The following is a 27,286-nucleotide window of genomic DNA, read 5'->3' on the forward strand; positions in this document are numbered from 1 at the left end:
TCCCATCCAGAGGATTCTCTGGATGATAACACACTTACCTCACTTCCTAAAGAGCCTCCAGAGCAGTGTATTAATCACCCCGTCCCTCGGCTTTCCCTGCTGTCCCCAATTGCTCGGACACCAGGTGAGGAGCAGCTTTGGCAGTTTTCCATTTCCCCGGGGTGGCAGCACTCTGCCCGTAGGTGCTGGGTCACCGGCAGCATGGAGCAGGGTGGCCGGAGAGCTCAGGGTGCTTCATCCACCCTCATGCAGCACCAGAGCAAAGCCTGGCAGCCACGGAGGGCAATTTGTAGGAAAATCTGGGCAGCTGAGGACAAAAATGGGCATTTTGGCAGATTGCACCTCCCGTGCCCACCCAAGCCCCCAGCCGCAAGGACCCACTGCCCCGGCACGTCCCAGCAGTCCCAGCCCGGGTTGCTCCCGGGGTGTTTCAGGGTGCTCAGTGTACGCAGACGGGGTCCCAGGGGAGCCCCGGGCTCCGCAGCGATCGAGCGCCCAATGCCACGGTGCGGGGCTGCGCCTGAGCGCTGCTGTAACACGCAGGCTCCAGGCTTCGTTGGGGAGAATTATTTATACCAACATCTATATTAGCTGCCTTGCAGGGAAAGCGCTATGGTGCAGCTCCTGCACCCTTGGAAAAACAAAATGAATTTAAAAATGCGGTGCGCATTGCATCTGTACATCCAAACTGCAGAACGTTTCTCCAGGAGTTTGGTTTTTAACCTCTTTCTAAAACTTTTCCAGGGGAGTTGCAGACCCCCGTGGAGCCAACCCAGGTTTCCTCCCACAGCCCTGCGGAGCAGAGTCCCAAATTAACGGGCCACAGGTTGCAAATCGCTGCTTGAAAGGCGCTGGCTCCCTGCATCACGAACAGCCGTAGGGATTGCGTGGTGGCGGAGGCCTGACGTGAAATCGGTTTGAAGTCAGCTGTAAGCCAAGGGGATAAGGGAGCACCCAGCCCGGCACGGTGGGATGGGATTAGCCTGGGTGCTGTTGCCTGGAACAGGCTGGGAGCTCAAGGCTTGCCCACGCGCTGCCGAAACGGCAATCGCAAAAATTTGGCAAAAGGAGCGAGTTTAGGAGAGCAACAGCACTGAAAGGGAGATAAAGAAATCCCTCAGACCTTCTGACAAACGCAGCAAAGGCTTTAAAAAACATGAATCCTCCGGTAAAAATCCCAGCAAAACCTAAGAAGTGGTTTCGAAGGCAGATTTTGGGTGTGCGCGACTGGGCTTTGTGCTTTTGTCGTGGTGTCTGGGGGAGGCTGAAACCCCCACCCTGGTCCCTCCGTCGGGCTGGAGGCTCTCGGGGTTTGTCCTTGGCCATGGTGCCATGTCCCAGCCCAGCAGTCCCTCCTGCCGCCACCAGCTTGGTGGGGGTCAGAGGTGGGGTACGCGGTGACCCACATGGAGTTGGACATGGGGGACACGGACACCAAAACCTGTAGGGACAAAGCTCGTGGTGCAAAGGCAGGAGCTCTCCTGCATCGACCTGGGCAGGAGGGCACCAAAGTGGAGATTAAAGGAGCTTTGAGGATGAAGAAGGCCCTTGGTACCCTGGGCTCATTAGCGAAGGGTCCATCGGAGATCTTGAGCTGTCTTTGGGCTCTCTTGCTCGTCACATAACACAGGTCCCTCATTTCCAGCCGCTGAGATGCATTAAAAGAAAGCTAAAAATATATTGGTTTCCAAATACTGCTTTCCCATGTAAACAGTGGCGGCAGTGGCGGGCAGGATGTAATGCAGTCGTAAACAGGGTGACATCACCCCGTGACGGGGAAGGCACGCGTCCCCGCGCTCCGGGGCCAGTGGCCATATGAGGAAAGCTTGAAACCTGCGGGTCCGGGAGCCAAATGGGGATGCTCCCACTCGGAGCAAGTCTGGGAAAACCTCCGGGTGGGTTTTCGCTGCGGGTCTTTATCTGCAGGACGTGGCTGTGGGATGGCCTGGGGTGGCTCCAGGACACAAGGTCTGGGCTGGGTGGCAGCCCTCGGCAGGGCTGGTTGCTCCTCTCCCCACGGCAGGCTGGCTGCCGGAGCACGGGCATCCCAGCGCCCGAGCCCATCGTCTGCAGCCGTGAACCCCAACTGGGGTTTGGCCAAAGCACGCTGGTACCGGGGCAGGTGAGAGGAGGTTTGGGGACTGAACGAAAGCCAGATGAGGGGTCCTGGTGGTCCCTTCTGCCCACCGCCGCTGCGCCGCAGGTCCGGCGAGCTGCGAAGTGAGCGGCCGCGCTCTCCTGAGCTCGGGGCTGTGGCTCTGAAGCTCTATCAGCCCTTTATTTTAGTCCCGGCACTGGCTGCTGGCAGGGCTCCATGTGGCAGGGCCGCCCAGAGACACCCAAAAGGACAAAAAATCAGACGGGACCTTCGCGTCCTGCCCCGTCCTTCCCTCGTACCAACACAAAGCTCGAGCGAAGCCCTGGAGTTGCAATTCCCGGCACCCTTCGGCTTCTGTCCCCATCGCCAGGGTGGCACTTGGTGGCTTAAAGCCATGACTTGGGGAACCTGCGAGAGCCCCGGCTGGGATCTTCAGGCCAGGCACAGCAGGTTTTTAATTGGCTTTCGTACTTGCCGAATATTTCCCTAATGGTTTTAGAGACAGGGGGGATGTGTTGGAGGAAGACTTGGCTTGCTTCTGGCACGTGACTCGGTGAGGAAATTGGAAAAGAATTTCTGGCTGTGAAACGGCAGCTCCACGTCGAGATCGTTCCTTCTTCGCAGTGGAACAAAAAGCCTCTGCGCCCCAGCCCGGATGCCTGGGATTCCTCGCGGAGGGGCCCCGGAGCGGTAACGGTCCTGCTCCTGCTCCGCCAGCTCCCGGCCAAGGTGGTAGCGGGGGAGCCAGGGGCGGCTTTGCCGGAGCGCTGGCACGGCGCGGCCACCCTGCCCCTGTTGTTTCAGCTGCGCTGGATTAATAACACGGACCAAGAGCTGCTGTGTCCCCCGCCAAGTATAAATATCTGGGCTTTGGGATGCTCTTGCAGTGTTGGCAGCCAGGGCCGGAGGAGGCTGTGGGGCCAGCCCTGCCCGGCCGTCTGTCCGTCCGGCAGGGCTCAGGGGGATAGGGAGGGGACAGCCGTGGATGGGCAGAGGGGCTCCCGGGGGCTGCTCGTGCACCTCGCCCAGGCCCCCGCTCCCTCCCCGCCTCCCACTCTTTTCCTTGGCCATATTTAATCATGGAAATAAGAACAGGGGTTTCCAAAGATTTCCCGGTGTGCAACCAGCCCTGCCGAGCGCTTCGGGCCACGTAACGGGTCTTTCTCCTCCACAGCCCTGAACCCTTCCCTTCCACAAAATGTCCGTTCCCATCTCTCCGAAAGGAAAAAGTCCCTTGAGGGACACGGTGCTGGAGCTGCGGCGTGTGCGGTTGGCGCCGGGGCACCCGGGGACGAAGGGTCCGAGGGCTCCTACTGCAGCCGCGCCACGACCTTGGCCAAACCCTGATGTTTTCGGAGACAGCAGGCACCCGCAGTGCATCTGAAAAATCAAGCTTTTCACCTCCGCCGTGGCTTCACCCTCTCGGCTGTGACATGGCCATTGCTCACCACGGTCGGGCGGGAAGGCTTTTGGTGAAGCTATGGCACGGCAAAGCGCGGACCCAGACCACCGTCCCCCAGTGTTGGCGCTATCGGGGCGCGCGGCGCACGCTTTTATGCATTAAGCACCTGCCTGGCCTCTCGTATTTTTATCCCATGCTATAATTCATCCCCGAAGCAGCAGGCTGGGTGGCTGGTGGGGCGGGTTGTTGCCTGGAGATGCGTGGAGGCTGTTTCAAGCCCTCCTGGTTTGTTTTTTTTTTTTCTCTCCCAAGTCTGTGACTTCCCTCAGCATCACTTCGCAGCAGTGATTCACGCTCCCAGGCTGCCTCCCTCTCCCAGCCCCACGGCAGCCGCTTTTAATGTTCCCCATCTCTTCAACCCAAGGGTCGGGGGAAAGAGGGTGATGGGGTGGGGGGAGCACGATGCTGACCCAGAGCTGGGGCTGTAACAATTAGTGGATCGGAAAAGGAGGCGAGCCGCGCGGTGGCAAGTTGCGGGTGGGTTTTTGGCAGAGCTGGCAGCGATGTGGCGTTGGGGAAGGCAAAAATGGTACTGGGGGGGGGGGGGGGTGGTGATTTAATAACTCGGTTCTTTGTGCAGGGGTGGGTGGGAGGGGAAGGGGCCCGGGGGGGGGAGGCCCCCTCCCGGCTCGGGGCTCGGCTGGGAACCGGCCTCACCACGCCGGCTCGGGGAAAGGCCGGGGCCGGGCGCGGACAAAGGGCCGGGGGAGCGGGGCTCGGCGGGGCCGGTGCGCGGGGGGAGCCGGAGCCGCCGCCGAGCCAGGGCGTTGCTGCTCTTTGTCGGGGGCTGCCGCCTCCCCCCGGAGGAGGGGCCAGCCCCGGCGGGGCGGGGAAGGGGGAGCCCCGGGGCGCCGCCGGCCGCGGAGACCCCCCCCCTCCCCTCCCCGGGTCGGGCTCCGGTACCCCCTTACCGGAGGGGGGGGGTCGGGGGTGGGGGGGGTCGGAAGGGACCGCGGCGCCCGGGGAGGGGGCGGCCCCGCTGCTCCCGCCCCGCTCCGCCCCGCGGCGCCGCCCCCCGCCCGCCCCCGCCTCCCCCCGCCCTCCGCCGGGGCTGGCAGCGCGGCGGGAGCCCGGTGCTGGCGGCGAGCGGCGGCGGCGGCGGGGCCGGGGCGTGCGGCGGCCTGCGCGGCTCGGCCTTTTGTTCCGCCGGCGGGAAGGAGAGCGGGCGGCGGCGGCGGCGGAGGAGGAGGAGGAGGAGGAGGAGGAAGGCAGCGGCCCGGGCGCGCCATGCATCCCCCCGCGCCGGCCGGGGGCTGCCCGCGGGGGCGACGCGGAGCCCCCCGCCCCCGGCCCGGCCGCTGAACCGCGCACAAAAGGGGCGAGAGCGGCGGGGAAGGGGAGGGCGGCCCCGGTCTCTGTCTGTCCGTCTGTCCGTGTGTCCGTCCCCCCCTCCCTTCGCCGCGGGGACCGGCCCCCGCCGCCACCCCCCCCTCCCCGCCATGGCCGGGCCGTCCGGCGGCGCGGAGCCGCCGCAGCCCGCCACCGGCCGCCGGGAAAGTTAGTGCGAGAGGGGCCGGGAGGAGGAGGAGGAGGAGGAGGAGGAGGAGGAGGAGGAAGGAGCAGAAGCAGCAGCAGCCGCCTCCGGCCGCGGCTGCTCCCCGTCCCCCCTCCAGGTCCCGGCAACTTGGGGGATTTCGTGCCGCTCCGTCCCTTTGCCATTTTTGGATGCGTTTCATAGCTAATTTTTTTTTTTTCCTGGGGAGAAAGAGAAAAAAAAAAAGCGAAGACCTAGCAGCCTTCCTCCACCGCCGCAGGACTCGGCGGCGCGCCCCGACCGCCGCACGGGAACCGGCTGGATTTTGGGGGTTCAGTGGCTCTCGGTGGTCCCCGGTGTCGCGGCGGGGTGACGGGAACAACAATGCCATCATGTTTTTGAGACAGGAAACCTCTGAGTTTGCCCTGAATGAAGAACTTCCTGTGTTTAAACTTGCACGAATATCCGCTGACAAGCTCAGTTCAAATGAAAACACGAGAGTCGGGGGGAGAGGCTAATTCAGACCAGCTGGACTTCCATGGGACTCGGAGCTGGGCAGAAAATGCGAGGAGCCGCTCGCCGCTCGGGCTGTGATACGTGAGCGGCCGGGACAAGCAGTGCCTTTGTTATTAAAGAAGGACGGACGGGATAATTTAAGAGCTTGAAACTCTTCCGCGGTTTCTGTCGCAAACGGCGATTGGGAATATTTTATCGAAGCTGTCGGATTTGGATGGTTTTTGCTGATGGATGGGGGTTTTTTAGGGGGATGGGGGGGATGAGATGGGTTGTTTCACTGCTCGGGACCGCCAGTCAGGCTGCTGAGCCGGCGCGGTGCTGCCAGCGCACCCTCCCGTCCCCATAGCGTCGCTGCTTTGGGATTCGAGTCTGCCGCGGCGGGTTTGGGACCTGCTGGCCGTGTGATGCTTCCTGCGGTGGCGGGCGAAAGGTTGCCGGGGCGGTTTCGTCACCCGTAAGGACGAGAGCATGGGCAAACCACTGAGCCGGCCAGACTGTTTACGGCAGAACCGCACTTGCCTGGGGAAGGGCGAGGAGGAGGATGGTTATATAGAGGATTGCTACGTGCCCCAGAGGTCGATATACGACACAATGAGAATTAACGAGCAAATCGATCAGGGATCGAAGCTCAACCAGCTTTCCAAGAGCACCCTCGGCAAGGGGGACAGCAGCACCATATCCAGCAACGGGACTCTGGGAGCTGCCAACGTCTTCGAGTCCAGGGCGCCAGAACCGAAAAAGTTGGATGAGCGAGTCATCTTCGACGCGCTGAAGCTCAGCAGCGACGTCTCCAAGCCGGCGCCAGCTCCACCAAGGAGACGACCGAACCCCGAGAGGAAGGAGAACGTCAACCGGCGGTCGTGGAAATCCTTCATGCCGCCAAACTTCACCGAATTTGCGGAAAGGATGGGGGCTTCGCTGAGCGAGGTGTCGGAAGCGGGCGCCTCCAACCCTTCCCTGCGGGATAAGCGGGAGTCGAGTGCCATGCTCACCGAGCGCCCGGGCCAGTCCGACCACGACGAGCCCATGTCCGAGTCTCTCACTTTGGAGCACGTCTCCAAGTCATCTGGTGGAGCGGAGGCTCTAACGGCCAAGCAGTTCGGCGCAGATGGCTACGGTGGTCCCCGGGACGAGCGCCAGCCCCTGCTGAATGCCGGTGTCGGCCGCGGTCATGGCGGGGACCTGGCCAGGGCTCGACGGCTCCCCAGTGCCACCTGGCCACGAGCCAGGAAGAATTTCATCAAGGGAAGCCTCAGCGATGGGCACCAGGAGACCCTGGAGGCCTCCGAGTCGGACTGTACGGTGGAGAATGTCAACCTCTCTCCGTGCCTTAGCGAAGAGCTGCTGGATGCGGGACTGGATATTCTCATCACCTCCAATCTCAGGGAGAAAACGGAGTCTGAGCTGAGATTTGAGGAGGACGAGCGCTGGGTGATGATGGAGGAGTGGGAGGAGGCGACGCTGTCAGAGAGAGGAAAGGCTGTTCTGGTGGCAGAGGAGAAGAAGAGCTGTTGCTTGGCAGATATTTCTGAAGAAAGGGAACAATTTGCTGCTCTGGCGGACGGCTCTGCCCCCAGCCCGGGCACCTCCCGGTCCTGCCTGTCCCCCGGCGGTGCCGGCAGCCCCCTCACCGGCAGCGCGTGCTGCACCGAGGATGCGGCGGTGCAGTGCGAGGCTGAGGACTTTGCTCAGCGTTCGGAGCGCTCGGCCAGCCCCGCGGCCCCCGAGTTGTCCGACACGGACTCGGTGCAGATGTTCCTGGAGCTGGAAGAGCAGTGCCTGAATGAGGACGAGGGCGATGGGGCCATCCCCGGCTGCCTGGAGGTTCAGGTCTCTCCGATGGACTCGGAGGGGCTGGACCCAGATTCGGCCAAGCTGGCTGGGGCAGTGGTTGAAGCGTGTCAGCATAGGGCCCCTTTGGACATCAGCGCTTCGGACTCTGCCGTCGTGTCGGATCTGGAGGACTTTGATGTCACCTGCAGCTCGCTGCAGCTGCTGAGCACGCTGGAGCCGGCGACAGAGCCCTTCTCAGAAAGGGACACCTCAGCCGTCACCCCGACGGACTCGGATGGAGGGGCCTCACCCAGCCCCGTGGCCGCAGTGGGGCCGGGCTCCCTCCGGCAGTGCTCTCCAGCACTGGTGGAGGAGGATGCACCTGACCCGCTGGTGGACCTGGAGCTCGTGGATGGTTGTGCGGTGGCGGTGCTGGTGGCTGGTGGGATGCCGTCTCCTGAGATGGGTGCACACCCAGCCTCTGGCTTGGAGGGAGCTGATTACCCCAGTGCTCCAGTGGGGTGGGGTGAAGATAACCAAGACTTGCTGGTCCCCGACGGTGAAGTATCGCAGCTCCCCGAGGAGACCTGTCCCGGCCGAGTGTCCCCCTGCCAGCCCTCAGCTCCTGACACAGTAGCGGAGGAGCCTCAGTCCCCCCTGCAGCACAACGAGGACAGCGTCGAGGGAACGGATCCATCTGGGACCCATCACCTTCTGCCTGGAAGGACAAAGCTCACTAACTGGGATGTCCCAGAACTGGTTTCTGAGGATGAAGCCACAGATTTGGGATCAGAGAGCGATGGAGCTGAGGGCCAGACTCATCCGGCAGAAAGCGGGGATGCTTGCTATGGTTCTCTGCCACCTTTCCCTGCCGGCTCTGCATCAGAGCCGGGCTCCGAGGCTCCGACAACGTCCCTGGCACCTGCTGAGGATCTCCCGTGGGAAACGGTTCCCCTGGGCCAGGGCCTGGCTCTGGAAGGGGCTGCCCACGCCGAGGGGTCCCCTGCAGGGGTGGCTGTCACGCACGGGGAGGCACCGGCAGCCATCCTGCAGCCAGGAGACCTGGACTTGCTGTTTGCCTGCGGCTGGGAGGACCAGCCGGCAGCACGGTGCTGTACCGTGGTGCTGGGTGAGGGGGTCCCACGTGCTACCAGCCCGGCTGCCCCAGAAGAGCTTCCCAGGACGTCACCCATTGCAGGGCAGCCTCCCGCCGATGCCATCCCATGGGATGTTGGGGGGCTTGCTGCTCCAGCCGACCCGTCAGCACCGGGGGATGTGGCTGTCCCAGAGCCCCAGGCTCAGGAGATGCCACCAGCCACCGGAGATCCTACCACGGATGGTGAGGAGCTGTGTGTTGAGCACCCAGCTCCAGACACCACCACCGCTGCCGTGCCCTTAGCAGTGGAAGAGCTTCTGGATGCCCCACCACCGTTCGCTGATGTGCCTGTTGCCACTGTGCCACCAGAAGCGTCCAACCCCCTCGTCTCTGGTGTCAGGGATCTCGGTGGTGGCCCTGTGCTGCTGGCAGTGGGGGGGCCAGTAGTGGCCTTGGGGGATACAGATGACTTTGCCAACATGGTTGTGCTGCCCATCGGGGAGCACCTACCCATCAAAGCACTGGCTTTGGAGGATGACCCCATTGCGAGAGTGCCCGTAGCGGAGGTGGCAGCTTGGGACAGTGCCTCCGTGCTGCCGGGCACAGAGGGTCCCCCCTCCGCCTTCCCACCCCTCCTGGACGGGCCCACCACCCCAGAGCTGCACGAGACGCCGGGCGCACCCTCCGCCACGGCACCCACCGCACAAACCCTCACCGGGGCTGTGCTGGGGGACGCCCTCCGTCCCCCCAGTCACGGGGGTCCCCCTTCCCCAGCACCCGGCGAGGTGCCTGCAGGCGTGGAGGGGCCCTCCGCCACCGCTCTCATCGCAGAAGGGCCTCCCGCTCTACCAGATGGATTCGTTCCAGATAACGAGGTATTTGTTGCTCAGGCGCTCGCAGACGGGGTTTCGGGCGCAGAAATTGCTTTATTTTGCACTTGAGGGGTGGGTGGGAGATGGGACCGTGCTTGGTAACTCACAGCCACGATCTGCGGGGTTCAGGTTTCGAAACAGCCTTCTCCCTCCCAAAGCTGCCTTGAATTTGGCAGGCAAAAAGTTTGGGGGGGAATTGTGTGTTTTTATAAGACTCGCTGATTATCTAAACTATTGTCTTAAACTTTTTTGGCTTATTAAAGTATGCTATGGTCACTCAGACATAAATCACAGGCTTCAGAAAAACCTCGCCAGATCCTGTAGAGAGAATCCAAGAGAGAATCCTGTAAAACAAATTAAGTGCAAATAATTCCTGTCCTGTGCAGTCACCACTTTCTGTAGCTTTTTAAGCGAGCGAGAAGGTGCCAAGGCTCTGAACGCATGCGGGAAGGGGCTCAGATTCTCTCTGGCGTTTGGGGATTTGCTTTACCGTGCCGTGCTGGCGGCTTTCGCCTGGAGAGACCTCGGTGGTGGAGTTCCCACAGCCGAGTGCTGATTTACTGCCATCTGGATTAGGAGAAATATCACTAAGGAGACATCAGAAGTTAGTCAGCGCCAAAAATCCCGATTCGGTAGCAATTACTCATCCTTTGGGCTGTGCCACCCATTTAAGAAATGGCACGTGGAGGGGCTTGGAGAGATGCTTTCACATGGGGGGGTCCGTGTGAGCGCGGGCTGGGGCACCGGTGCGGACCTTAGCGAGGAAAAAGAGCTGTTGGGTTCTTGCCGTTGTCTGAAATTCACTGCTTTGGTGTCAGCATGTCCTCGCTGGTGGGACCCTTATTTTACCTGCGGCGTCTCTGGTTGTTAACCCCATCAATCTTCTCCTTCTCAAATGTTGTTGAAGCCGTTGGCAGCTCCGGGTCTGCAGCGGGGCGATGCCGGTTCTTCCCACGGCGGGGCCGGGCTCCGCGTTCGGCAGCGGTGGGGTTAAGGAGCACGGCCGCCCGGGAGATGAGGGAAGCAGAAAGCGAGGGGATGCTTTGGGAAGCATTTCTGGGAGCGAGGAGGAGGTGTGGTGGAGCAGATGTCCTTCTGCTTGCCAAGATGTCTGTCCAGCCGCTTCGCCTGGGCAGGACACCTCGCTCTGCGCCTTTCCCTGCCCAGCAAAGGGTGTACGTTAAATATTTGTTTCAAAGCTGAGTCACGGTGAGGTTAATGAACTAAATCGCTGGAATCTTTCATGAGCCCAGAAAAACAAGCATGTTTGACACGCTCACTCCTCAGGCCGTTGGCATGATTATCTTTGTAATGATCCTGGTGCAGCAGTGTGCTCTGGGGCTGTACCGCTTCCCATGCTGCAGGTACCCGCGGTCCGATGGCCGGGCTTTCTGCGGGGCTCCCTCCCTGCCCGGCTGCTCCGAAGCCCTGGAGTTTGTTTTCGAAGCGTGCGGAGGGCTCGGACCCGGCCCAGCATGCCAGACTTATCAGCCTGGTCCTTTTGTGGGTTTGGCTGCTCGAACAGCCAGCTCCATATACAAACAGTAACGGGAGAAGCGGCCAGGGAATCGGTGATTTCATGTCACCATTTATTTCTTATAACCGTGGCATAATTCTCCCTGAGCAAACAGCTCTGGACAATGTCTGCCAGCACACCCTTCGCTTCGTGTCCTGGAGCGATACCTCCCTGCCCTTGAGTGGCTGAGCTCTGTCGGGAAGAAATAGGTTTTTCTTTGAAAATGGGGCAAAGAAAGTCAAGGCAGCCCCTCTTGCTCAGGCCGGGAACTTTTTGTGTGTGTGTGTTTGGGGTTTTTTTGTGTGTTTGGGGTTTTTTTGCCTGCCTTGTGTTCCTTCAGAGGTAAAGTGATTCCTGGGTCTGGCGAGCTGTGCCATCCATGAGCCGCTGCTCTGCTACGAGAGATCTTGTATCCCAGTGGGAATTTTTCGATGCCGTCCATGTCCGTGTATTCTCGGGCGCGTGAGGAGGAGGCACGCTTGAGAAAGCAGGCGGCTGGCTGCAATCCGCCCCGCTTCCCAAAGAGGAAATATTGTGACAGGGCCAAGGGCCCTGATCCTGTCCGGCGCTGGGCGCGGGGTGACCCGTGCTCTGGATGGGCTCGTGCTCCAAGGGACCAGAGCAAGCGGTGAAGGACTCCGCTCCCTTTTTTTGGGGCTTGTGCTGTTCGCTGTGGGGAAGCAATGGGCTCGGCCCTTGGGACCGGGCTGTGCGGCCACCCCAGCTGTGCCGGAGAGGGACCGTGCACAGGCGGCCGCGTCAGCGGGTGGTTACAGCAGATCCGCAGCTCTGATAAAGAGCATTTACCTCCTTCGTGGAAACAGGATTTTCCCTGCTGCCTCTCTTTACAATGGGAGCTTCGTTCGCTCTCCTCCCCCTTCCCTATCAAATTTTTTTTGGTTTAAAAAGCTTTTCCCCACAGGATTCCCAGGCAGGACCATGCCAAATATGCGGTGCAGTGAACGACTAGCACATTAATTGCCTATTGCCTTTGTCTTTCGAAATACAGCTAGCTTCTCAGTGTCTGTAATTTTGTGGTTAACAAAACTCATGTGATGTCAGGTCTCTGTTCTCAATAGCATCACTGTAAGAATTGCTTCGGGTTTTTCCCCAGGAGCATTATTTCCCAATCTGATGGCTGACCAGAGCTGCTCCTCTCATTTCTTCCCCGATTTGCTCTCTCCACCTCACTCCGGTGCTTGGAAAAAGGGGATTTACCCATTTAAAAGCAGAGGTGGCTGCGTATAGATCCCGAGCTGTGCTCCACACCAGCGAGTGCCTGCGACATCTGTGTTAGTGGGTCAAGGCAAGGGAGGAGTTTAGACAAACTTGCACAACTCTAATAAAATCAGTGCAAGTAGCTCCTGCATCTTCCCTAGAGAAGAAAGCCTGTCGTATCTATTGAACAATGGAGGGGCTGTAAGAGCAGCTCGCGGGTTATAAATACCTCTTCTCTTCCACCCTTCCCATCCCTAGCTGTTCCAGAAGGAGCAAGTGGATCCTCTCCAGCTAAAACTACAGCAAGTCAATGGAGTTGGTCAAGGGCTCATCCAAAGCGCCGGGAAAAACTGTGACGTCCAAGGGCTGGAGCATGACATGGAAGAAATCAACACCCGCTGGAACACCCTCAACAAGAAGGTGAGAGCGTGGGAAGGGGCTGTAACTGGTTTCTCACGGCCCCGTTGGGGTCTGGTAGAAGAAGGGGGTCATCGACAGGGAGCTGAGGCTCCGGTGTCGATGCATGACCAGCCTGACCATGCGGTGGGATTGTGTTTGGGGTGCAGGTGGCCCAAAGAGTTGCCCAGCTGCAAGAGGCCCTGTTGCACTGCGGGAAGTTTCAGGATGCCCTGGAGCCGTTGCTGAGCTGGCTGGCGGACACCGAGGAGCTCATCTCCAACCAGAAGCCTCCCTCCGCGGAGTACAAGGTGGTGAAAGCCCAGATCCAGGAGCAGAAGGTGAGCAAGCACAGGGCAACGACTGGCTCAATGGGAGGGGGGGCTCTGGACAGACAGACAGACAGACAATATTTTGGGGGTCCAGCTGTAACAGATAAGGCGTAGCTGGGATGTCCACAAGTCTGCTTCTTTCACGGTGGATCTTCTGGTTCCCCACATCCTAATGCCATAAACAGGCAGTTCGTTTGCCCTCACTCGCTATCGCCATCGTCTAAATCACCAGCGTTACTTTATTGCCTCACTGCCTCTTGAAGTTTGCTGCTGGTTTTGCTGGTCGGCCGTGTTTTTCCAGCCCTAAGTTTTGTTTGTGCTGGTAATTCTGCTGCGTCAGGAGCGAGCTGGTGTTGTAGGTACTGGTTTGGGTATTTGGACAAAATGAATGTACAAACTGTAAGAACCGACCCGAGGCGTGCCGGTGTTTGCAGAGATAACAGCCTGGGTCGGCGCCTGCCCTTGTGAGCAGGCGGATGAAAGTTCAAGTGTGGTCGTGGTAAAACGTTTTAGAAATAAATTCTTACGGAGGCTTGGTCTGACGCATGGAGGCTTTGAAGAGGAAATTTATTTAAAGTGAAAGTTAAAAACCTGGTCTTGATAAGTTTGGGGGGGGTGATGGGGAAGCCTCTGAAAGCTTCTCTGGCACAGAAGTGCTTTGCATCTCTTTAGAACAGAATAGAATATTTCAGTTGGAAGGGACCTACAGCGATCATCTGGTCCAGCTGCCTGACCACTTCAGGGCTGACCGAAAGTTAAAGCGTATTATTACATTATTATTTTTTTTTTAACTGGTTTTGACGGCAGAGGCTGGCTTTGGTCTCAGCCCCGTGCTTACGGTGGTTTTCAGCCACAATTAGAGATTTTCTGTCTCTGGGGGCTAGAAGAGGTTCTGCTGATCCAGTCTGGTAACTTTTATCTCCTTCCTTTCACTGCTGATGCTAAAGCTGCTCCAGCGACTCCTGGACGATCGCAAAGCCACTGTTGAGATGATCCAAGCGGAGGGAGGGAGGATCGCGCAGTCAGCCGAGCCCGCGGATCGGGAGAAGATTGTCGGCCAACTGGAGAGCCTGGAGCGGCGCTGGGCAGGGCTGCTGGGCAGGGCGGCCGGCAGGTGAGAGCGCCTGTGCCGCCGGCCAAAAACACGGGGCCGGCTCGTCCTGCAATTCACGGTGCCCCGGAGCTCGGGGTTACGGCACGCGGGAAGCTGGCGGAGATTTCTGTGCAGATACATCCTGGAAACATGGAAACAGCTGGAAAACATGAGAAATCAAAGCCTGTTTGGGGAGCTGAAGTTGATAGCGGTGGTTTACAATGGCAGGGAAGAGCTCAGATTAAATAAATTCCCCGCAGGGGATGGATGTTATTTTTATTCCTTTAAGCGTTAACATTTAGCTTTAGTGGCAACATCCTGTTGACACCTTTCTGCTGCCTGAATCTCGTTTATGAGTTGCTTGTTGCTACATAAGCTAATATTTGAGGTTATAAAGTCACTTCTGAGGGCCAGATTTGACCTGCCAGTGTTTTAAATCACTGCCAGCTAGATGGGCTGTCCATCTAGAACTTGCATCCGTGCCGGGCTGTCTTTGAACTGAAGCTCAGCAGCTCTGAAACACCAAGAGCCCGGCCACAAGCTGAGCACGTCGGAGGATCTCCAAGATAGTGATAGGAATGGAAGAAAAGCAGCGCAATGGGGGGGTGAACTGGACCCTAAAGGTGCAGCTGCAGGAAAAAGCTTATTTTGCCATTGCCCTTGGACCAAACAGGGCTGCTTCGGTTCCCTCTTCCCGTCGCTCGGAGCTGCTTCCCATGCCCGGCTCCGACAGGGAGCTGCTCCTTAGCGGTTTGTTATGTCCTTCCTATAGGCAGAAGCAGCTGGAGGACATCTTGGTCCTGGCAAAGCAGTTCCACGAAACCACGGAGCCTGTGTCGGACTGGCTGTCGGTGACGGAGAAGAAACTGGCCAACTCGGAGCCCATCGGTACCCAGACTGCCAAAATCCAGCAGCAGATCAGTCGGCACAAGGTAGGACCTGTGCGTGAACGGGAGCTGCCGGTGGAGGCGGTTGGTATCGGGTCCCACTCCGGTGGTTGTTTCTGCCATGACGAGGGGGTTTTTGACACGAACAAGCGCTGGAGGAGTTACCCAGGCTGCTTTATGTACAGAGAAGGCTGCAAACCCTAACCCACCGGAGTGGGTAAATATTAAACTGATGTCTTTGCACCTCACAGCGAATGTATCTGGCTCTGGATAGAAAACCCGTTCCTGTTCTTGTGTTTCTTTTAAACCTTTTTTATTTTGATGCAGTTTGCCCGTTCACGGGTGGGTTTCGTGTCTCCTTCATTCCTTCAGTTGCATTCGTTGTTTCTGTTTCCCCTTTTATGTTTTGTTTTGGTTTTTTTTTATCCATTTTTTCACTCATTTTCCTTTCTGTTGTCCATTTTATCCTCCCGGCATTCAGGCTTTAGAGGAAGAGATAGAGAGCCACGCGGCCGACGTGTCTCGGGCGGTCGGTGTCGGGCAGTCCCTCTCCTCCCTGAGCTGTGCCGCTGAGCGGAGGCTGCTGGCAGAGAAGCTAGACTCTCTGCAGACCCGCTACGGCGAGGTCCACGACCGGTGCTGCCGGAAGGCAGCGCTGCTGGATCAGGCGCTGTCTAACGCCAGGCTCTTTGGGGAGGAGGAGGTGGAAGTGCTCAACTGGCTGGCTGAGGTCGAGGACAAGCTCGGCTCGGTATCCGTAAAGGATTACAAACGGGACGTCCTGCAGAAGCAGCATGCCGACCAGCTGGTATTTTCCATTTTCTTCCATGTTTATGTTGTTTATTTCGTTGCGTTTCTCTGGTTTTATTTTTGTTTCTGGTCTGACTTTAATTTTGCAAAGCTTGTTCCACTGCTGGTTCTCTTCTAGGCTTGGAGAAGCGTAAAGAGATTTCATGTGTTTAAAAACAATAATTGTGGCCCCAAAAACGGGTTTCCCTGGGGAGGAACTTCAAACGATTCATTTGCTTTGTGAACAATGTCTGAGCAAGCTTGGCCACCCCATGCCTTTAGAAAGCTGGATGCTGTTTCCAAGAACGAAAGCTTGAAAAGCCTGGTGGGTTTTGTGAGCCAGGCTGGCCACCGAGGAAGCCGTCTGCTTCCGCTCCCCGGGGGCCGTGCAAGCTCTTTTCAAGAGAGAGGTTATGTCTAATGCAAGGGCAAGTTCTTCAGTAGCACATATCCAGTGGGTTGGGATGGGTTTGCTCTAAGATTTGAGCCTTTGGGTCCCAGAAGTCCCAATAAGTCCCGTAGCAGGAGAAGGTTGACTGGACAAGTATCAGATCTGTTGTCCGCCCTTCCCGCGCTCGGTTGGAGCGGTTCATGCTCTGCTTGGCGTCTCTGGCCAGCACTGGCCGGCGGGACTTGGGGACCTGCCCGCAGAAGGATAACCCCAATTTGCCTTTCTCTCCAGGCTTTGAACGAGGAAATTGTGAACAGGAAGAAGAACGTGGACCAAGCCATTAGAAACGGGCAAGCTCTTCTGAAGCAAACCACAGGTACCATGAAGAGCCGGGCGCGCTCTGGCCCGTGCGGGGGGTCTGGGAAGCCCCCCATCCTCTGCAGGGTTCTCCCTCAGGTCTAATTTCCTTTCGGATGCTCCCAAAGTAGCTGGTTTGCATCCAGACCTGGATGCTGAGCCACAAGCACTCCAGCTTAGTAAATCCCAAGTACCAACCTCGCATCTTCGTGAGCGGGTGATTCCCGCCGCCGGGGTGGTGATGCTCAGCGCTGAGCAGCCCTGCAACGCGAGGGAGGGTTTTCTCATTGCATCCAGCTGCTAAATCACATGGAAAGAGGTTAAAAATACACCCAGCCCTTTCCTAATATTGCTTTCCCATACCAAGCAGTTGTTGCTGTTGCCACGTGGGTGTGAGTTTATGTTTACGAGTGGGAAGAAAGGTCGGGGCCATGCATTTCCTTCAGATGTGGTCTGCTCGAGCAGCTGTACAGACCTCTGTCCTTGTGGGAGCCGTGTAGCAGGAAGAGTGATTACGAAGAATTTGGCTTGCAGTTTCTTGTCCTCTCGGAAACAGCAGTAAAGAGCGAGCTGGAGCTTTTCTCTTGGAGCTACGACACCTTAGTTGAGAACTGAGTTCTCGTGGCTTTGGGGCTTGTGGCAAAGCCAGGCTTCGCAGCACGCTTCCGTCCTGTTCCAGGGGGGAGGAGGACGTTACGCTGGCTGGTAGAAAATGTCAGCTCTAAGAGTAGCTTCCTGGCTGTAAAAATAGGCTGCTAAGTTGTACTGACATAAAGCGAGACTGAAATTAGCTATTTAAAATGGGGCGAACAGGGCAGGTGGCTGCTTAAACCGTCTTGCAGCCCCCCCAGCCCAGCGTCATTTGCCCCTTGCGGCTCTCTCGCAGGGGAGGAGGTGTTGCTGATCCAGGAGAAGCTGGATGGGATTAAGACCCGCTATTCGGACATCACCGCTGCCAGCTCCAAGGCGCTGCGCACGCTGGAGCAGGCTCGGCAGCTGGCCACCAAGTTCCAGTCCACGCATGAGGAGCTCACCGGCTGGATGAGCAAAGTGGAGGACGAGCTGGCTTCCAGCGGGGGACGGTCCCCCGCCGGCGAGCAGATACCCCAGTTCCAGCAAAGACAAAAGGTGAGGGCTGGCAGAGCAGCACCCAGGGGACGGGGATGCGAGGGTGGGAGCCGGCGGGGGTTTGCTCGCTGTTTTGAGCGGCCAGGGAGGAGCTGGAGGGGAATGTCACCTGCAGAGCACTGAGAAGGACACGTGTCCATGGGTGCCTTCCACAGGAGCTGAAGAAGGAGGTGATGGAGCACAGGCTCGTCCTGGACACGGTGAACGAGGTGAGCCGAGCCCTCTTGGAGCTGGTTCCCTGGCGAGCCCGCGAAGGGCTGGATAAACTCGTGTCGGACACCAACGAGCGCTACAAGGTGGTCAGCGACACCATCAAGCAGAGGGTGGAAGAAATCGATGCTGCTATTCAGAGGTCTCAACAGGTAATGTGATAACCCCGCCGGAGGCTGACGGGGTTTCTCAGCAGAGTGGGAGCGAGCAGCTCGGCACCGCTCCAGCCCACGCGGCGCAATGGCGGCGGGAGGGATAGCGAGCACAGCCCGACGGGAGGGCCGGATCCCATTGGGAACACCAAGAAATGAACTGGCCCCACCAGCGGTGTGTGGCCGCGGGGCCGGTTTCTGACCCGTCCCGTCGCGTGTGGTTTGGATAGGGTAACGCTGGGGCAGCGCCGTGTTATCCCGCCTGCTGGCTTTTGCTTGCGTGGGTGAAGTAGATGGTGTAAAACCGATGACAGATGACTTTCAAGCCTCGAAAAATGTCATCCCCTGTTGTGATAGCACGGGGATTTGTTTCAGACGAATGGTCCTCAAAAAAGGCTTGTTCTGCATGGACTGGAGGCTGTGGAGGGCTGTGGATAACTGCCCTCGCTGGCTTTGAGCGCTGACTCCATGAAGCTGAGCATGCAAGCAAAATGATCGTGTAAAACAGAGGCGTCCCTTTCCCTGTGGGCAGGGAGGGTGCAGGGAAAGGGGGTTGCTCCACCGTGCTCTGCTGCGCTGAGCGCCTGTGGTGCAGCGATGCTCTGTGCCTTGGAAGCAGCTGCAGGAGCCACCGGCTGCGGGACAGCGGCTGCCGCTCCTCTCGGAGGGGAGCGTGGAGTCAGCAACCCATGTCCACAGCAATGTCCCCTTCTCCTCCCCGCCTCTGCACACCCGGGCGAGGCATTCATCCCCCGCATCGCGCTGGGTCCCCCCATGTCTCCCGCTATCCCCAACTTGCCGTGTGCTCCATCCCTGCTGCCCATCACTAACCCGTGCTGCCTGTCCTCTCCCATGTGCCAGTACGAGCAGGCGGCCGACGCGGAGCTGGCCTGGGTGGCTGAGACCAAGCGGAAGCTGATGGCTCTGGGTCCCATCCGCCTGGAGCAGGACCAGACGACGGCTCAGCTGCAGGTGCAGAAGGTACGTGCGTGCTCGCTGCCGGGGGGGACGGGGTGGGCAGCGAGGTTTGGTTGACGGGCTGGGGTTCGGGGGGCACAGCTTTACCCTGGGGTTTGTAGCGCTGAGCCCAGAGCACCAGGAGAGATGCAGCCCTTGTCCTTGGTAAGTAAAAGGAAAAAACGAGGAAGAAAAGATTTAGAGAAATGAAGTGTTGGGCTTCCAAAGGAAGAAGCCTCCTGTCCATTTGCAGGAGCTGAAACCTTTGCATGCCCGTTTGGGGCTGGATGGGTGCTCTTGCCTGGACTGCCCCGGAGAGAGCTGCTCCTTCCGAAGGCTTTCCCCGCGGCCGTGGGAGCAAGCTCTGCCCAGGTCTTGCAGGCGCTGGCGGCGGGAAGGGTTTAGAGAAATGTATATATTGATTAATGAGGGTGCTTTTACAGTTGCTTTTTGCTCATTGTTCCTTGCAGTGGGGGACTCCTCATTTCCCTCCCGGCAGCCAGACGTGGAACAAAGAGACGCTGGGGGTTTTTTTTATATCTTTGAGATGAGCTCATGCCTGAAAGAACGCGCACTTTAAATAAACGGCCCTTTTCTTCCCTTACCAGCCTCGGCAATCAGAGCAGTGTACAGGCTTATTGGATTTAAAAAAAAAAAAAAAAAGAAAAATAAGACGTTGTTATAAGGGAGGGGGACTGAACTGCCAAGCATTAAGTTAAATTGAGCTCAGCTTGGCTTCCCGCTGTTAATCACATGGACCTTGGGAATGGCAAAATTATTGGTAGATGCCGTTGTAGAGAGCATCGTTTCGGGGGGTTAACGTGTTCGCTAAGGAATGGATGGGGGCGCTTCTCCTCCGGTGAAGACTCTGGGTGTGGAGGTTGACTGACACCTCCTTTCCAGAGCTGTTTTCAGGCCTTTGAAAGAGAGAGGTTGATGTAGAAGAGTCATGAGAAAAACATGCAGTAATCTGCATTTTCAGCCAGATTTTCAGTGTGCCGCAGGACACTTGTGCTGAGTTTTGTGTGGTCTCTGCTGCCTGCTACAGCTGGTGCAGGCAGGAGGGTCCCGTGGATGGGCTGGGGGGAGAGGTTGGGCTCGGCTCTGATTTCTTTTCCTTTCTTTGGACGTTTCCTTTCTGCAGGCTTTTTCCATCGACATTATTCGGCACAAAGACTCCATGGATGAACTGTTCAGCCAGCGCAATGAGATCTTTGGGACGTGCGGGGAGGAACAAAAAGCCGTTCTCCAGGTGAGCCTCCCTCTGCCGTTTACCGCAACGGGGGAGACAGAGAGGGGAGAGAGGCGAACGCTCAGCTCTCGAACAGGCTGAAGTAGTTTAAAATTACTCCATCTTTAGTAATTCCCACCAGCGTTAGCAAAAATCTCTTTACATTTATTACTCCCCTTTATTGCATATTTTTATTGCGGTGTTTAGGGATGGGGGGGGGGGGACAGCGGAGATTTCTGAGGCTGCTTTAATTGGAATTACAGCTCGCGCGGATGGAAGGCCACCAAAGGCACCTCCTGCTCTTCCAGCTCGCAGCGTGCAGCTGGCGCTGTCCCTGGGACCTTTTGCATCCCTCGCTATAACTCTCCTCCCTCTTTTTTTTTTAGGAGAAAACCGAGTCCCTGGTGCAACAGTACGAAGCCGTGAGCCAGCTCAACTCGGAGCGCTACGCTCGCTTGGAGCGCGCCCAGGTCCTGGTCAACCAGTTCTGGGAGACCTACGAGGAGCTGAACCCTTGGATCGAGGAGACGCAAGCCCTCATCTCCCAGCTGCCCCCTCCGGCCATCGATCACGAGCAGCTGAAGCAGCAGCAGGAGGACATGAGGGTAAGAGGACACGGCATTTGCATCTCCTGCGCTGTCGGTTCTTCTACCTTAAACAGAGGTGCAGCGCTTGCAGGGGCGAGAGAGCCTTTTTTTCTGAATTTTTCTGGTTTTTTTTTTCCCCATTCTCTTCTTTTTGGGGCTCCTGCCTATGCAATACAAGTGTGCCGTGAGCGTACCATGTGGAAATCACTAGTTATGTTGGAGCCCTTCTTACTGAAATACAGATTGCGCCCAAGGGAGCCTGGCTGCCTTCGAATCTCCTGCCTGATTGTGGCAGGGAAAACCGCTTTGTGCTTTTAGGGTAGAGAGCTGCAAAGTGTGTTTTTTCAGTGGTGTCCCCCGTGGGGCTGTGGGGAGGGTCAGGAGCCGGCTGTGCGGGGGAAGGACCCGTGCCGGGCGGCGTGCCGGCGCGTGCAGAGCCGTGGCCATGTTAGGAAGAGCCGAGTGCCATGTGCTTGGCAGATGCTGGGTCGAGACATCCACGGTGTGAGTTCACTACCAGATACGATCGCTGCTCCTGGAGTGTTGCGTGAAATAAATAGGCAGAGGCTTTCAATAGATTTCTAAACAAATGTCTTTTTTTTTTCCCCCTATTCCCTAGCAACTGAGAGAGTCCATTGCTGAACATAAGCCTCATATTGACAAGCTGCTGAAAATCGGACCGCAGCTCAAGGACCTCAACCCCGAGGAAGGGGAGATGGTGCAGAAAAAATACTCGACGGCTGAGGCCATGTATGCCAAAATCAAGGAGGAGGTGTGCCAGCGGGCTCTCGCGCTCGACGAAGCCGTCTCGCAGTCCACCCAGGTACGCTGGGGTGCCAAGGAGCCGAGTCGTCTTATCGCGGTCCCCTGGGGAAGCCATGTGCTCTGAGACGCGGTTTTATTCTGAGTGTTAGGATCATAAAACCCTTTATAAGGCACAACGTGGTCAGGCACCTCCAGGGTCGCTTCCCGCTGCTCAGCACTGGCTGCGAAAGCAGGGAAGGAGGCGTTTGAATCTTCACATAGTAAATAGGGTAATAAATTTTTACAGCCTCAATAATGATGCTGGTTCAAAGGGGCTGTTTTGGCATCCACCCAAGGTTGGAAGGGCCCAGAGAACCTCTTTAAAGGGCTTGGAGAGATAAGTTTCATTTCTGATAAGCTGCGTGCAGCGAATGGCCATGGGACCCTTTGTATGGGAGAGTTAACGGTCATCTCCAGGGCCTGGGCATCTCCGGGGAAGGTCCGCGACCGCAGGAGCAGAGATAGGAAAGGCAGGGCAGAGACTGTGGATGCTAAAGTCCAGAAAGGGGGTGAAGCGTTTCTGCTGCTGAGGGTTTATGACCCCGTTATGTTTCATTTCACCCCGTGTTACCGTAGCACAGTTGGTTTTTGTCATGTCTGGGTGTTTTATTTTTTTTATTCCTGTATTGTGTAGTCACTTCTCTTGGTTTGCACTTGTATTAACTCCGAGTTTTTCCCCCCACACCCCCCTCCCGTCTCATCTCTCACTCCCATTGTGGAATGTGTTATCTGTGTGTGTTGCTGCCTGTGCCCGTCCTCCCCACATGGTCCCATTTCATTCTTGTGTTGACTGCGCCCCACCATTGCAGATTACGGAGGTAAGCCCCACCGCCACAGATGTTCATTTACACTCTTTCTTTGGGCTGATTCTATTTCACACCCAGATTTTTATTTCTGGTCCGTGCACCGCTCGGCAGAACGTGCTTAAAAATTAACTCCGGGGGCCTGAAGTCACATTTCTGAGATGGCTTTCGTTGCATTGCCGCCTGGTCTCAGCCGTGGCCAGCTTCTGCCGGGAATGCTTCCTGCAAAGCAGAGGTGTTGCTTTCAGAGCAGTTTACCCTGATGCGTGGAGCTTTCTGCTCTAGCTGGACTTGCCGGTTTGCTCCTGCTTCTTGGCTGAGCCGGCGTGCCCCTGATCAGCTTTGCACCGAGAGCCCGTCTCCTCTCTGCCGATAGAGCCTGGGACTTGGCGAACACCAGCACCGGTGTCCTGCAGAGAGGGACCAGAGCTGGCAGCCAGAGCACAGAGCTGTCCCCCTCACCAGCAGAGACGATTTGGGATCTTTAAGGCCAAAGTTGACTTTTCTTAAAAAAAAAAAAAAAAAAAAAAAATTATAATAATAAGCCGTGCTAGACCCCTTCCTCTCTCACTCTTGGCTTTCTGGTTCTGCTTTTGTGGAAGGCCCAGCTCTGTGGCAGCTCGCTCCTCCCTGTGTGCATGCATCTCCCGCTGACCCTGGTGGTTTTCTTGCTGGCGTTGCACTGAGCGGAGATTCCCATCGGCACCAACCACGGGCGCTTTCCCGGCAGCGTCTTTGCGCGGGTGCTCAAGCAAATGGGGCTGGGTTTTCTTGCCACGCTGCTCATCTGCAAGAAGCGGGGCGGCAGTCAGAAATGTGAATTTTGTAGGGTTGAATCTGGTGACAAATCGCTGCCGTGTTTGGTTTGCAGTTGCCTGTGCCGGCTCTGTGAGTCTGTATGGCTGCTGTATGGTTTGAGCTGGTGCAGCCTGGGGCTGTTGGCAGCAGAGGAAAGCAGAGGCAGGCGTGAACAGGAGGCTGCAGGTTTAATTGCTGTTGCAGGCAATGTTTGTCCTCTCCGAGAGGCCGCTGGGTGCAGCGCTTAGGGCTGTTGCACACGCAGGGAGCAATGCAGCGTTGCTTAATCTCATCTCGCCTGCCCTGATGGACTTGCTCTTCTCCAGTTCCACGATAAGATCGAGCCCATGCTGGAGACGCTGGAGACCCTCTCCTCCCGCCTGCGCATGCCGCCCCTCATCCCCGCCGAGGTCGATAAGATCCGGGAGTGCATCAGCGAGAACAAAAACGCCACCGTGGAGCTGGAGAAGCTGCAGCCCTCCTTCGAGGCTCTGAAACGCCGCGGGGAAGAGCTGATCGGCCGATCACAGGGAACAGACAAGGACCTGGCAGCAAAAGGTATCTCGGGGTGGATTTAACAGGAGGTGCTGGCTGGGCTGGTAGCAGTACCCAGCTTCTCCTACCCAAACGATGGCTCCATCAGCGTGGGGGAGGCTTTGATGTCCCAGGGGTGTTTCAGAGGGTCTCCTGGCCTTAGGAGGAAGGATGAGACCTCTGCACGCAGATACCTGGTGCCTGCTTCCATCTGGAGCAGACAGGGTGGTATCAACCAGAGGAGAAAGAAGTATTTGTGGCTGCTCAGGCAGAGGTTTGAGCTCAGCCGAGCTGAGCCGTCACCCTGAGCTGGTCTCTTGTGGCAACCGTTGGTGGCCCCGGTGAAATGATTTGTTGGTGTCGATTCAGCATCTAATGGAGGGAAGGAACATCCCCAGCACAAAAAGACCTGTCAACGCGATTGGCACTAATTGGCACCTTTCTTGGCAGCTCAACACTCAGCTCATGGACTGAGTGAGCGTAGACTTCACGCTAGAGGTGGCCAGAACAGAGCTTCGTTGGAGGAGAGTGTGTGGGCAAATTTGCCCTCAGCTTGCCTGCACTTAAATAAAGGCTTTATTTCTGCAAGCTGGAGTTTCTCATGTCCCTCAGTATCTCTGAGTTCATGCTCTGCTAGTCCTGGTCATCTTTAATTCCCATTTGAATATTCTTTTGGCTGTGTCTGAGTGGAAAGTGTTTGCAAAATGTTTTTGAGTTGCAGAAGGGTTTCCTTCTTCACTGAATGTTTTCATTCCCTTCCTCAGTCATCCAGGATAAGTTGGATCAGATGGTCTTCTTCTGGGAAGATATCAAAGCTCGGGCGGAGGAACGTGAAATGAAGTTCCTTGATGTGCTGGAGCTTGCAGAGAAGTTCTGGTACGACATGGCAGCCCTCCTGACTACCATCAAAGACACGCAGGACATCGTTCACGACCTGGAGAGCCCAGGCATTGACCCCTCCATCATCAAGCAGCAGGTGGAAGCGGCAGAGGTGAGGACCACGGGGCCGTACCCCTGTATGGAACTTGCCTGCACCCAGCTTGTAAGCTAAACTGGGGTAGATCTTAGATATGAGCATGGCCAGAAGTGGCCGTAAAACAGTTTTGTAGGCAGGCGGTCGGATTACGAAATGTTATTTCCATTGCAGTTTGGAACTGCAAGGAAAAAAACAGAAGTGGATTTCACATATCCCTCCCCACCACCACCGCCCCCTGCTCCAGACAAGGAAATGATGCTTAAATCACTTTATCTGCTACTGTTTTGGGAAGCTTCTCCAGCGTGTGGTCAGAGTTGTGTGCCCACTTGTTTTGAGTGATGTGGAAGTTTGCACGGTTCTGCTCCTCGTCTGAGTCGAAGCCATCTGAGTGCTGTCTAGCGTGGGAAGTGTATATTTAGATTTTGGTTAGACCGGAGGTAATTGTAAAGCTGGATGGGCTTGGATTTGTGTGGTGGTGGTTGGTTGTTTCAAATAAGTGGTGAAATCCACTTCAGGTGGATTTGACTTGGCTTGGACCTTGGGGAGCAGGGATGTTTCTTTATGCTTTGGTAAGTTGGTCCTTGCTATTTCCCTTTTATATCCAGTCCGACTTTGGTTTGAGACTCAAAAGTTGCAAAAACTGATTCCTGTATTGACAAAATACTCCTGTAAACAGTACATCTCTCGTAAACAACATCTTCAGCCAGGCGGGTCAGGCACACGTCAAGCTAAATACAGATGTCCTTATTTTAGTTCACCCAGCCCCTGCGTGCAGCAGCGTTGCCGCCGTGGCCAGGGGTGGGAGCGGACCAGGCCGGCGGTGGCGATGCTGGCGAGCAGAACAGCCATCTGCTCGCAGCGTAACCTCGTCCTGGGCGCCGGTGGCCCGGCTGCAGGACACCGGAGCAGGAAGGACTCTCTGTGCTTCAGCCCTCCTGTTCATGGGGCAATTTTGGAAGAGCATTTAATAATAAACATTTTTCTTTCGTCACTGTTGTTATATGCAGACTATTAAAGAGGAGACGGATGGCTTGCATGAAGAGCTGGAGTTCATCCGACTCCTTGGAACTGATTTAATTTTTGCCTGTGGCGAAACTGAGAAGCCAGAAGTGAAGAAGAGCATTGATGAGGTAGGAAAACCAGGAGGCTCGCCTTCAGATAACATCAGGTAGGAGCAAGCAGGAGCTCTGGTCGAAGAGCCTAACGAATTTTGTGGGCAATCTTGTGTTCCGCAGATGAACAACGCGTGGGAAAATCTAAACAAAACGTGGAAGGAGAGGCTTGAAAAGCTTGAAGAAGCCATGCAGTCGGCTGTGCAATACCAAGATACGCTTCAAGTAAGAGGCAGGGCTGTTTGTGTGGGGCGGGTAGACCTTGGGAACACCACTGCGGGTCCTCTCCCTGCAGTTGTACTGGGATTTGCACTAATGCAAAGCAGGGAAATGTCTCCTGGGTGAGTGTTTGCAGCCTGCGATAGAGCCTGAGCTCAACAACCAGCTCCAAGGAAGAGCAGATACCTGACGGCGTTTGTCTTCCCAAATCTCTCTTCATTTCTGCACGAAGCAGCAGGATGAGCCTGGCTGTCGTCAGGTCCTTATGTCGGAAGCAGGAGAGGGGAGGAAGGAGCTTGCAAAAGCGTGTGTTGGCCAAGCAGGCATCTCTGCCCCGAAAGACAAGTGTCAGGGTTGCGGGGCGATGGAAGCAGCAGCCGCGTTTCCCCCGCCAGCTGCGGGGGGAGCGTGCTTTGCCATTCCCTTTGCTAACGGTGTCTGCGCTCCTTGCAGGCCATGTTCGACTGGCTGGATAACGCCGTGATCAAACTCTGCAACATGTCTCCTGTCGGCACTGACCTCAACACGGTTAAGGAGCAAATGAACGAGATGAAGGTACACGGGCGGAGTGGGACCGGTTCTCCGGGGCTTGCTTTGCATCGCAGAGCTCGCGCTCCAGTGATTCATTTTGTTCTGGTTTTTGTCCTGCTTGTTTTGGCAGGAGTTTAAAATGGAGGTTTACCAGCAGCAGATTGAGATGGAAAAGCTTAATCACCAAGGTGAACTGATGCTAAAAAAAGCTACAGATGAGACAGACAGAGACATCATAAAGGAACCACTGACAGAGCTGAAACATCTCTGGGAGAATTTGGGCGAGAAAATTGCTCACAGACAGGTAGAGAAGACCTGGCCTCTCGCAAGTGCAGGGCTGAAACTCGCTGGGATGCTCCCCCTCCTTCCCAACTTAAACTTTCCTTCTCCATCCCTGTCCTTGCCCAGCATAAGTTAGAAGCCGCTCTCCTGGCGCTCGGCCAGTTCCAGCACGCGTTGGCGGAGCTGATGGCCTGGCTGACCCACACCGAGGAGCTGCTCGACGCACAAAAACCCATCAATGGAGACCCAAAAATCATCGAGGTTGAACTCGCAAAGCACCATGTGAGTACTCCCACTCCAGGTCCATTTTTAGTCTATTCCCGTTGCAGGAGTTGGTTTCTCGTGAAGGGTTTGAGTTGGTTTGAGTCCATGAGAGCATGCAGGAATTGCTAATTTAGAGAGGGGGTTTAGAGAGGTGTCCAACGTTTGCCCACCACGTCTCACCTAGGTGCTGAAGAACGACGTCCTGGCCCACCAAGCGACCGTGGAGACGGTGAACAAAGCGGGCAACGAGCTGCTGGAGTCGAGCGCAGGGGACGATGCGAGCAGCCTGCGAAACCGCCTGGAGAAGCTGAACTCGTGCTGGGAGTCGGTGCTGCAGAAGACGGAGGAGAGGGAGCAGCAGCTGCAGTCCACGCTCCAGCAGGTCGGGGAGACGCGTCAGGGGTCCCCCCCGTGCAGTGGATTGCTGC

At 56.9% G+C, this 27,286-nt stretch overlaps 1 protein-coding gene across 12 annotated transcripts in view; it reads left to right on the top strand.

Annotated features, from left to right (window-relative positions):
- MACF1 (microtubule actin crosslinking factor 1) overlaps positions 1–27,286 on the top strand; it is a 142,047-nt gene that overhangs the window by 95,521 nt on the left and 19,240 nt on the right. For 8 of the 12 annotated variants that reach the window (XM_087760693.1, XM_087760691.1, XM_087760698.1 and 5 more), the window contains 20 exons: positions 12,284–12,445; positions 12,592–12,762; positions 13,701–13,867; positions 14,619–14,778; positions 15,215–15,541; positions 16,205–16,289; positions 17,157–17,398; positions 17,554–17,760; positions 18,622–18,741; positions 19,862–19,969; positions 20,335–20,553; positions 21,155–21,358; positions 23,267–23,498; positions 24,239–24,465; positions 25,458–25,580; positions 25,686–25,787; positions 26,235–26,336; positions 26,443–26,616; positions 26,721–26,876; positions 27,043–27,240. In XM_087760693.1, the coding sequence (XP_087616819.1) occupies positions 12,284–12,445; positions 12,592–12,762; positions 13,701–13,867; positions 14,619–14,778; positions 15,215–15,541; positions 16,205–16,289; positions 17,157–17,398; positions 17,554–17,760; positions 18,622–18,741; positions 19,862–19,969; positions 20,335–20,553; positions 21,155–21,358; positions 23,267–23,498; positions 24,239–24,465; positions 25,458–25,580; positions 25,686–25,787; positions 26,235–26,336; positions 26,443–26,616; positions 26,721–26,876; positions 27,043–27,240 (3,486 nt within the window). Of the gene's footprint in view, positions 1–12,283; positions 12,446–12,591; positions 12,763–13,700; positions 13,868–14,618; positions 14,779–15,214; positions 15,542–16,204; positions 16,290–17,156; positions 17,399–17,553; positions 17,761–18,621; positions 18,742–19,861; positions 19,970–20,334; positions 20,554–21,154; positions 21,359–22,148; positions 22,158–23,266; positions 23,499–24,238; positions 24,517–24,621; positions 24,805–25,457; positions 25,581–25,685; positions 25,788–26,234; positions 26,337–26,442; positions 26,617–26,720; positions 26,877–27,042; positions 27,241–27,286 lie in introns of those variants that run through there. The other 4 variants (XM_087760699.1, XM_087760703.1, XM_087760700.1 and 1 more) reach the window with 3 other exon arrangements.

Source organism: Nipponia nippon, unplaced genomic scaffold (assembly GCF_047370975.1).
Source record: "Nipponia nippon isolate SJK-2023a ecotype South Korea unplaced genomic scaffold, ASM4737097v1 scaffold_23, whole genome shotgun sequence".
Lineage (NCBI taxonomy): Eukaryota > Metazoa > Chordata > Aves > Pelecaniformes > Threskiornithidae > Nipponia > Nipponia nippon.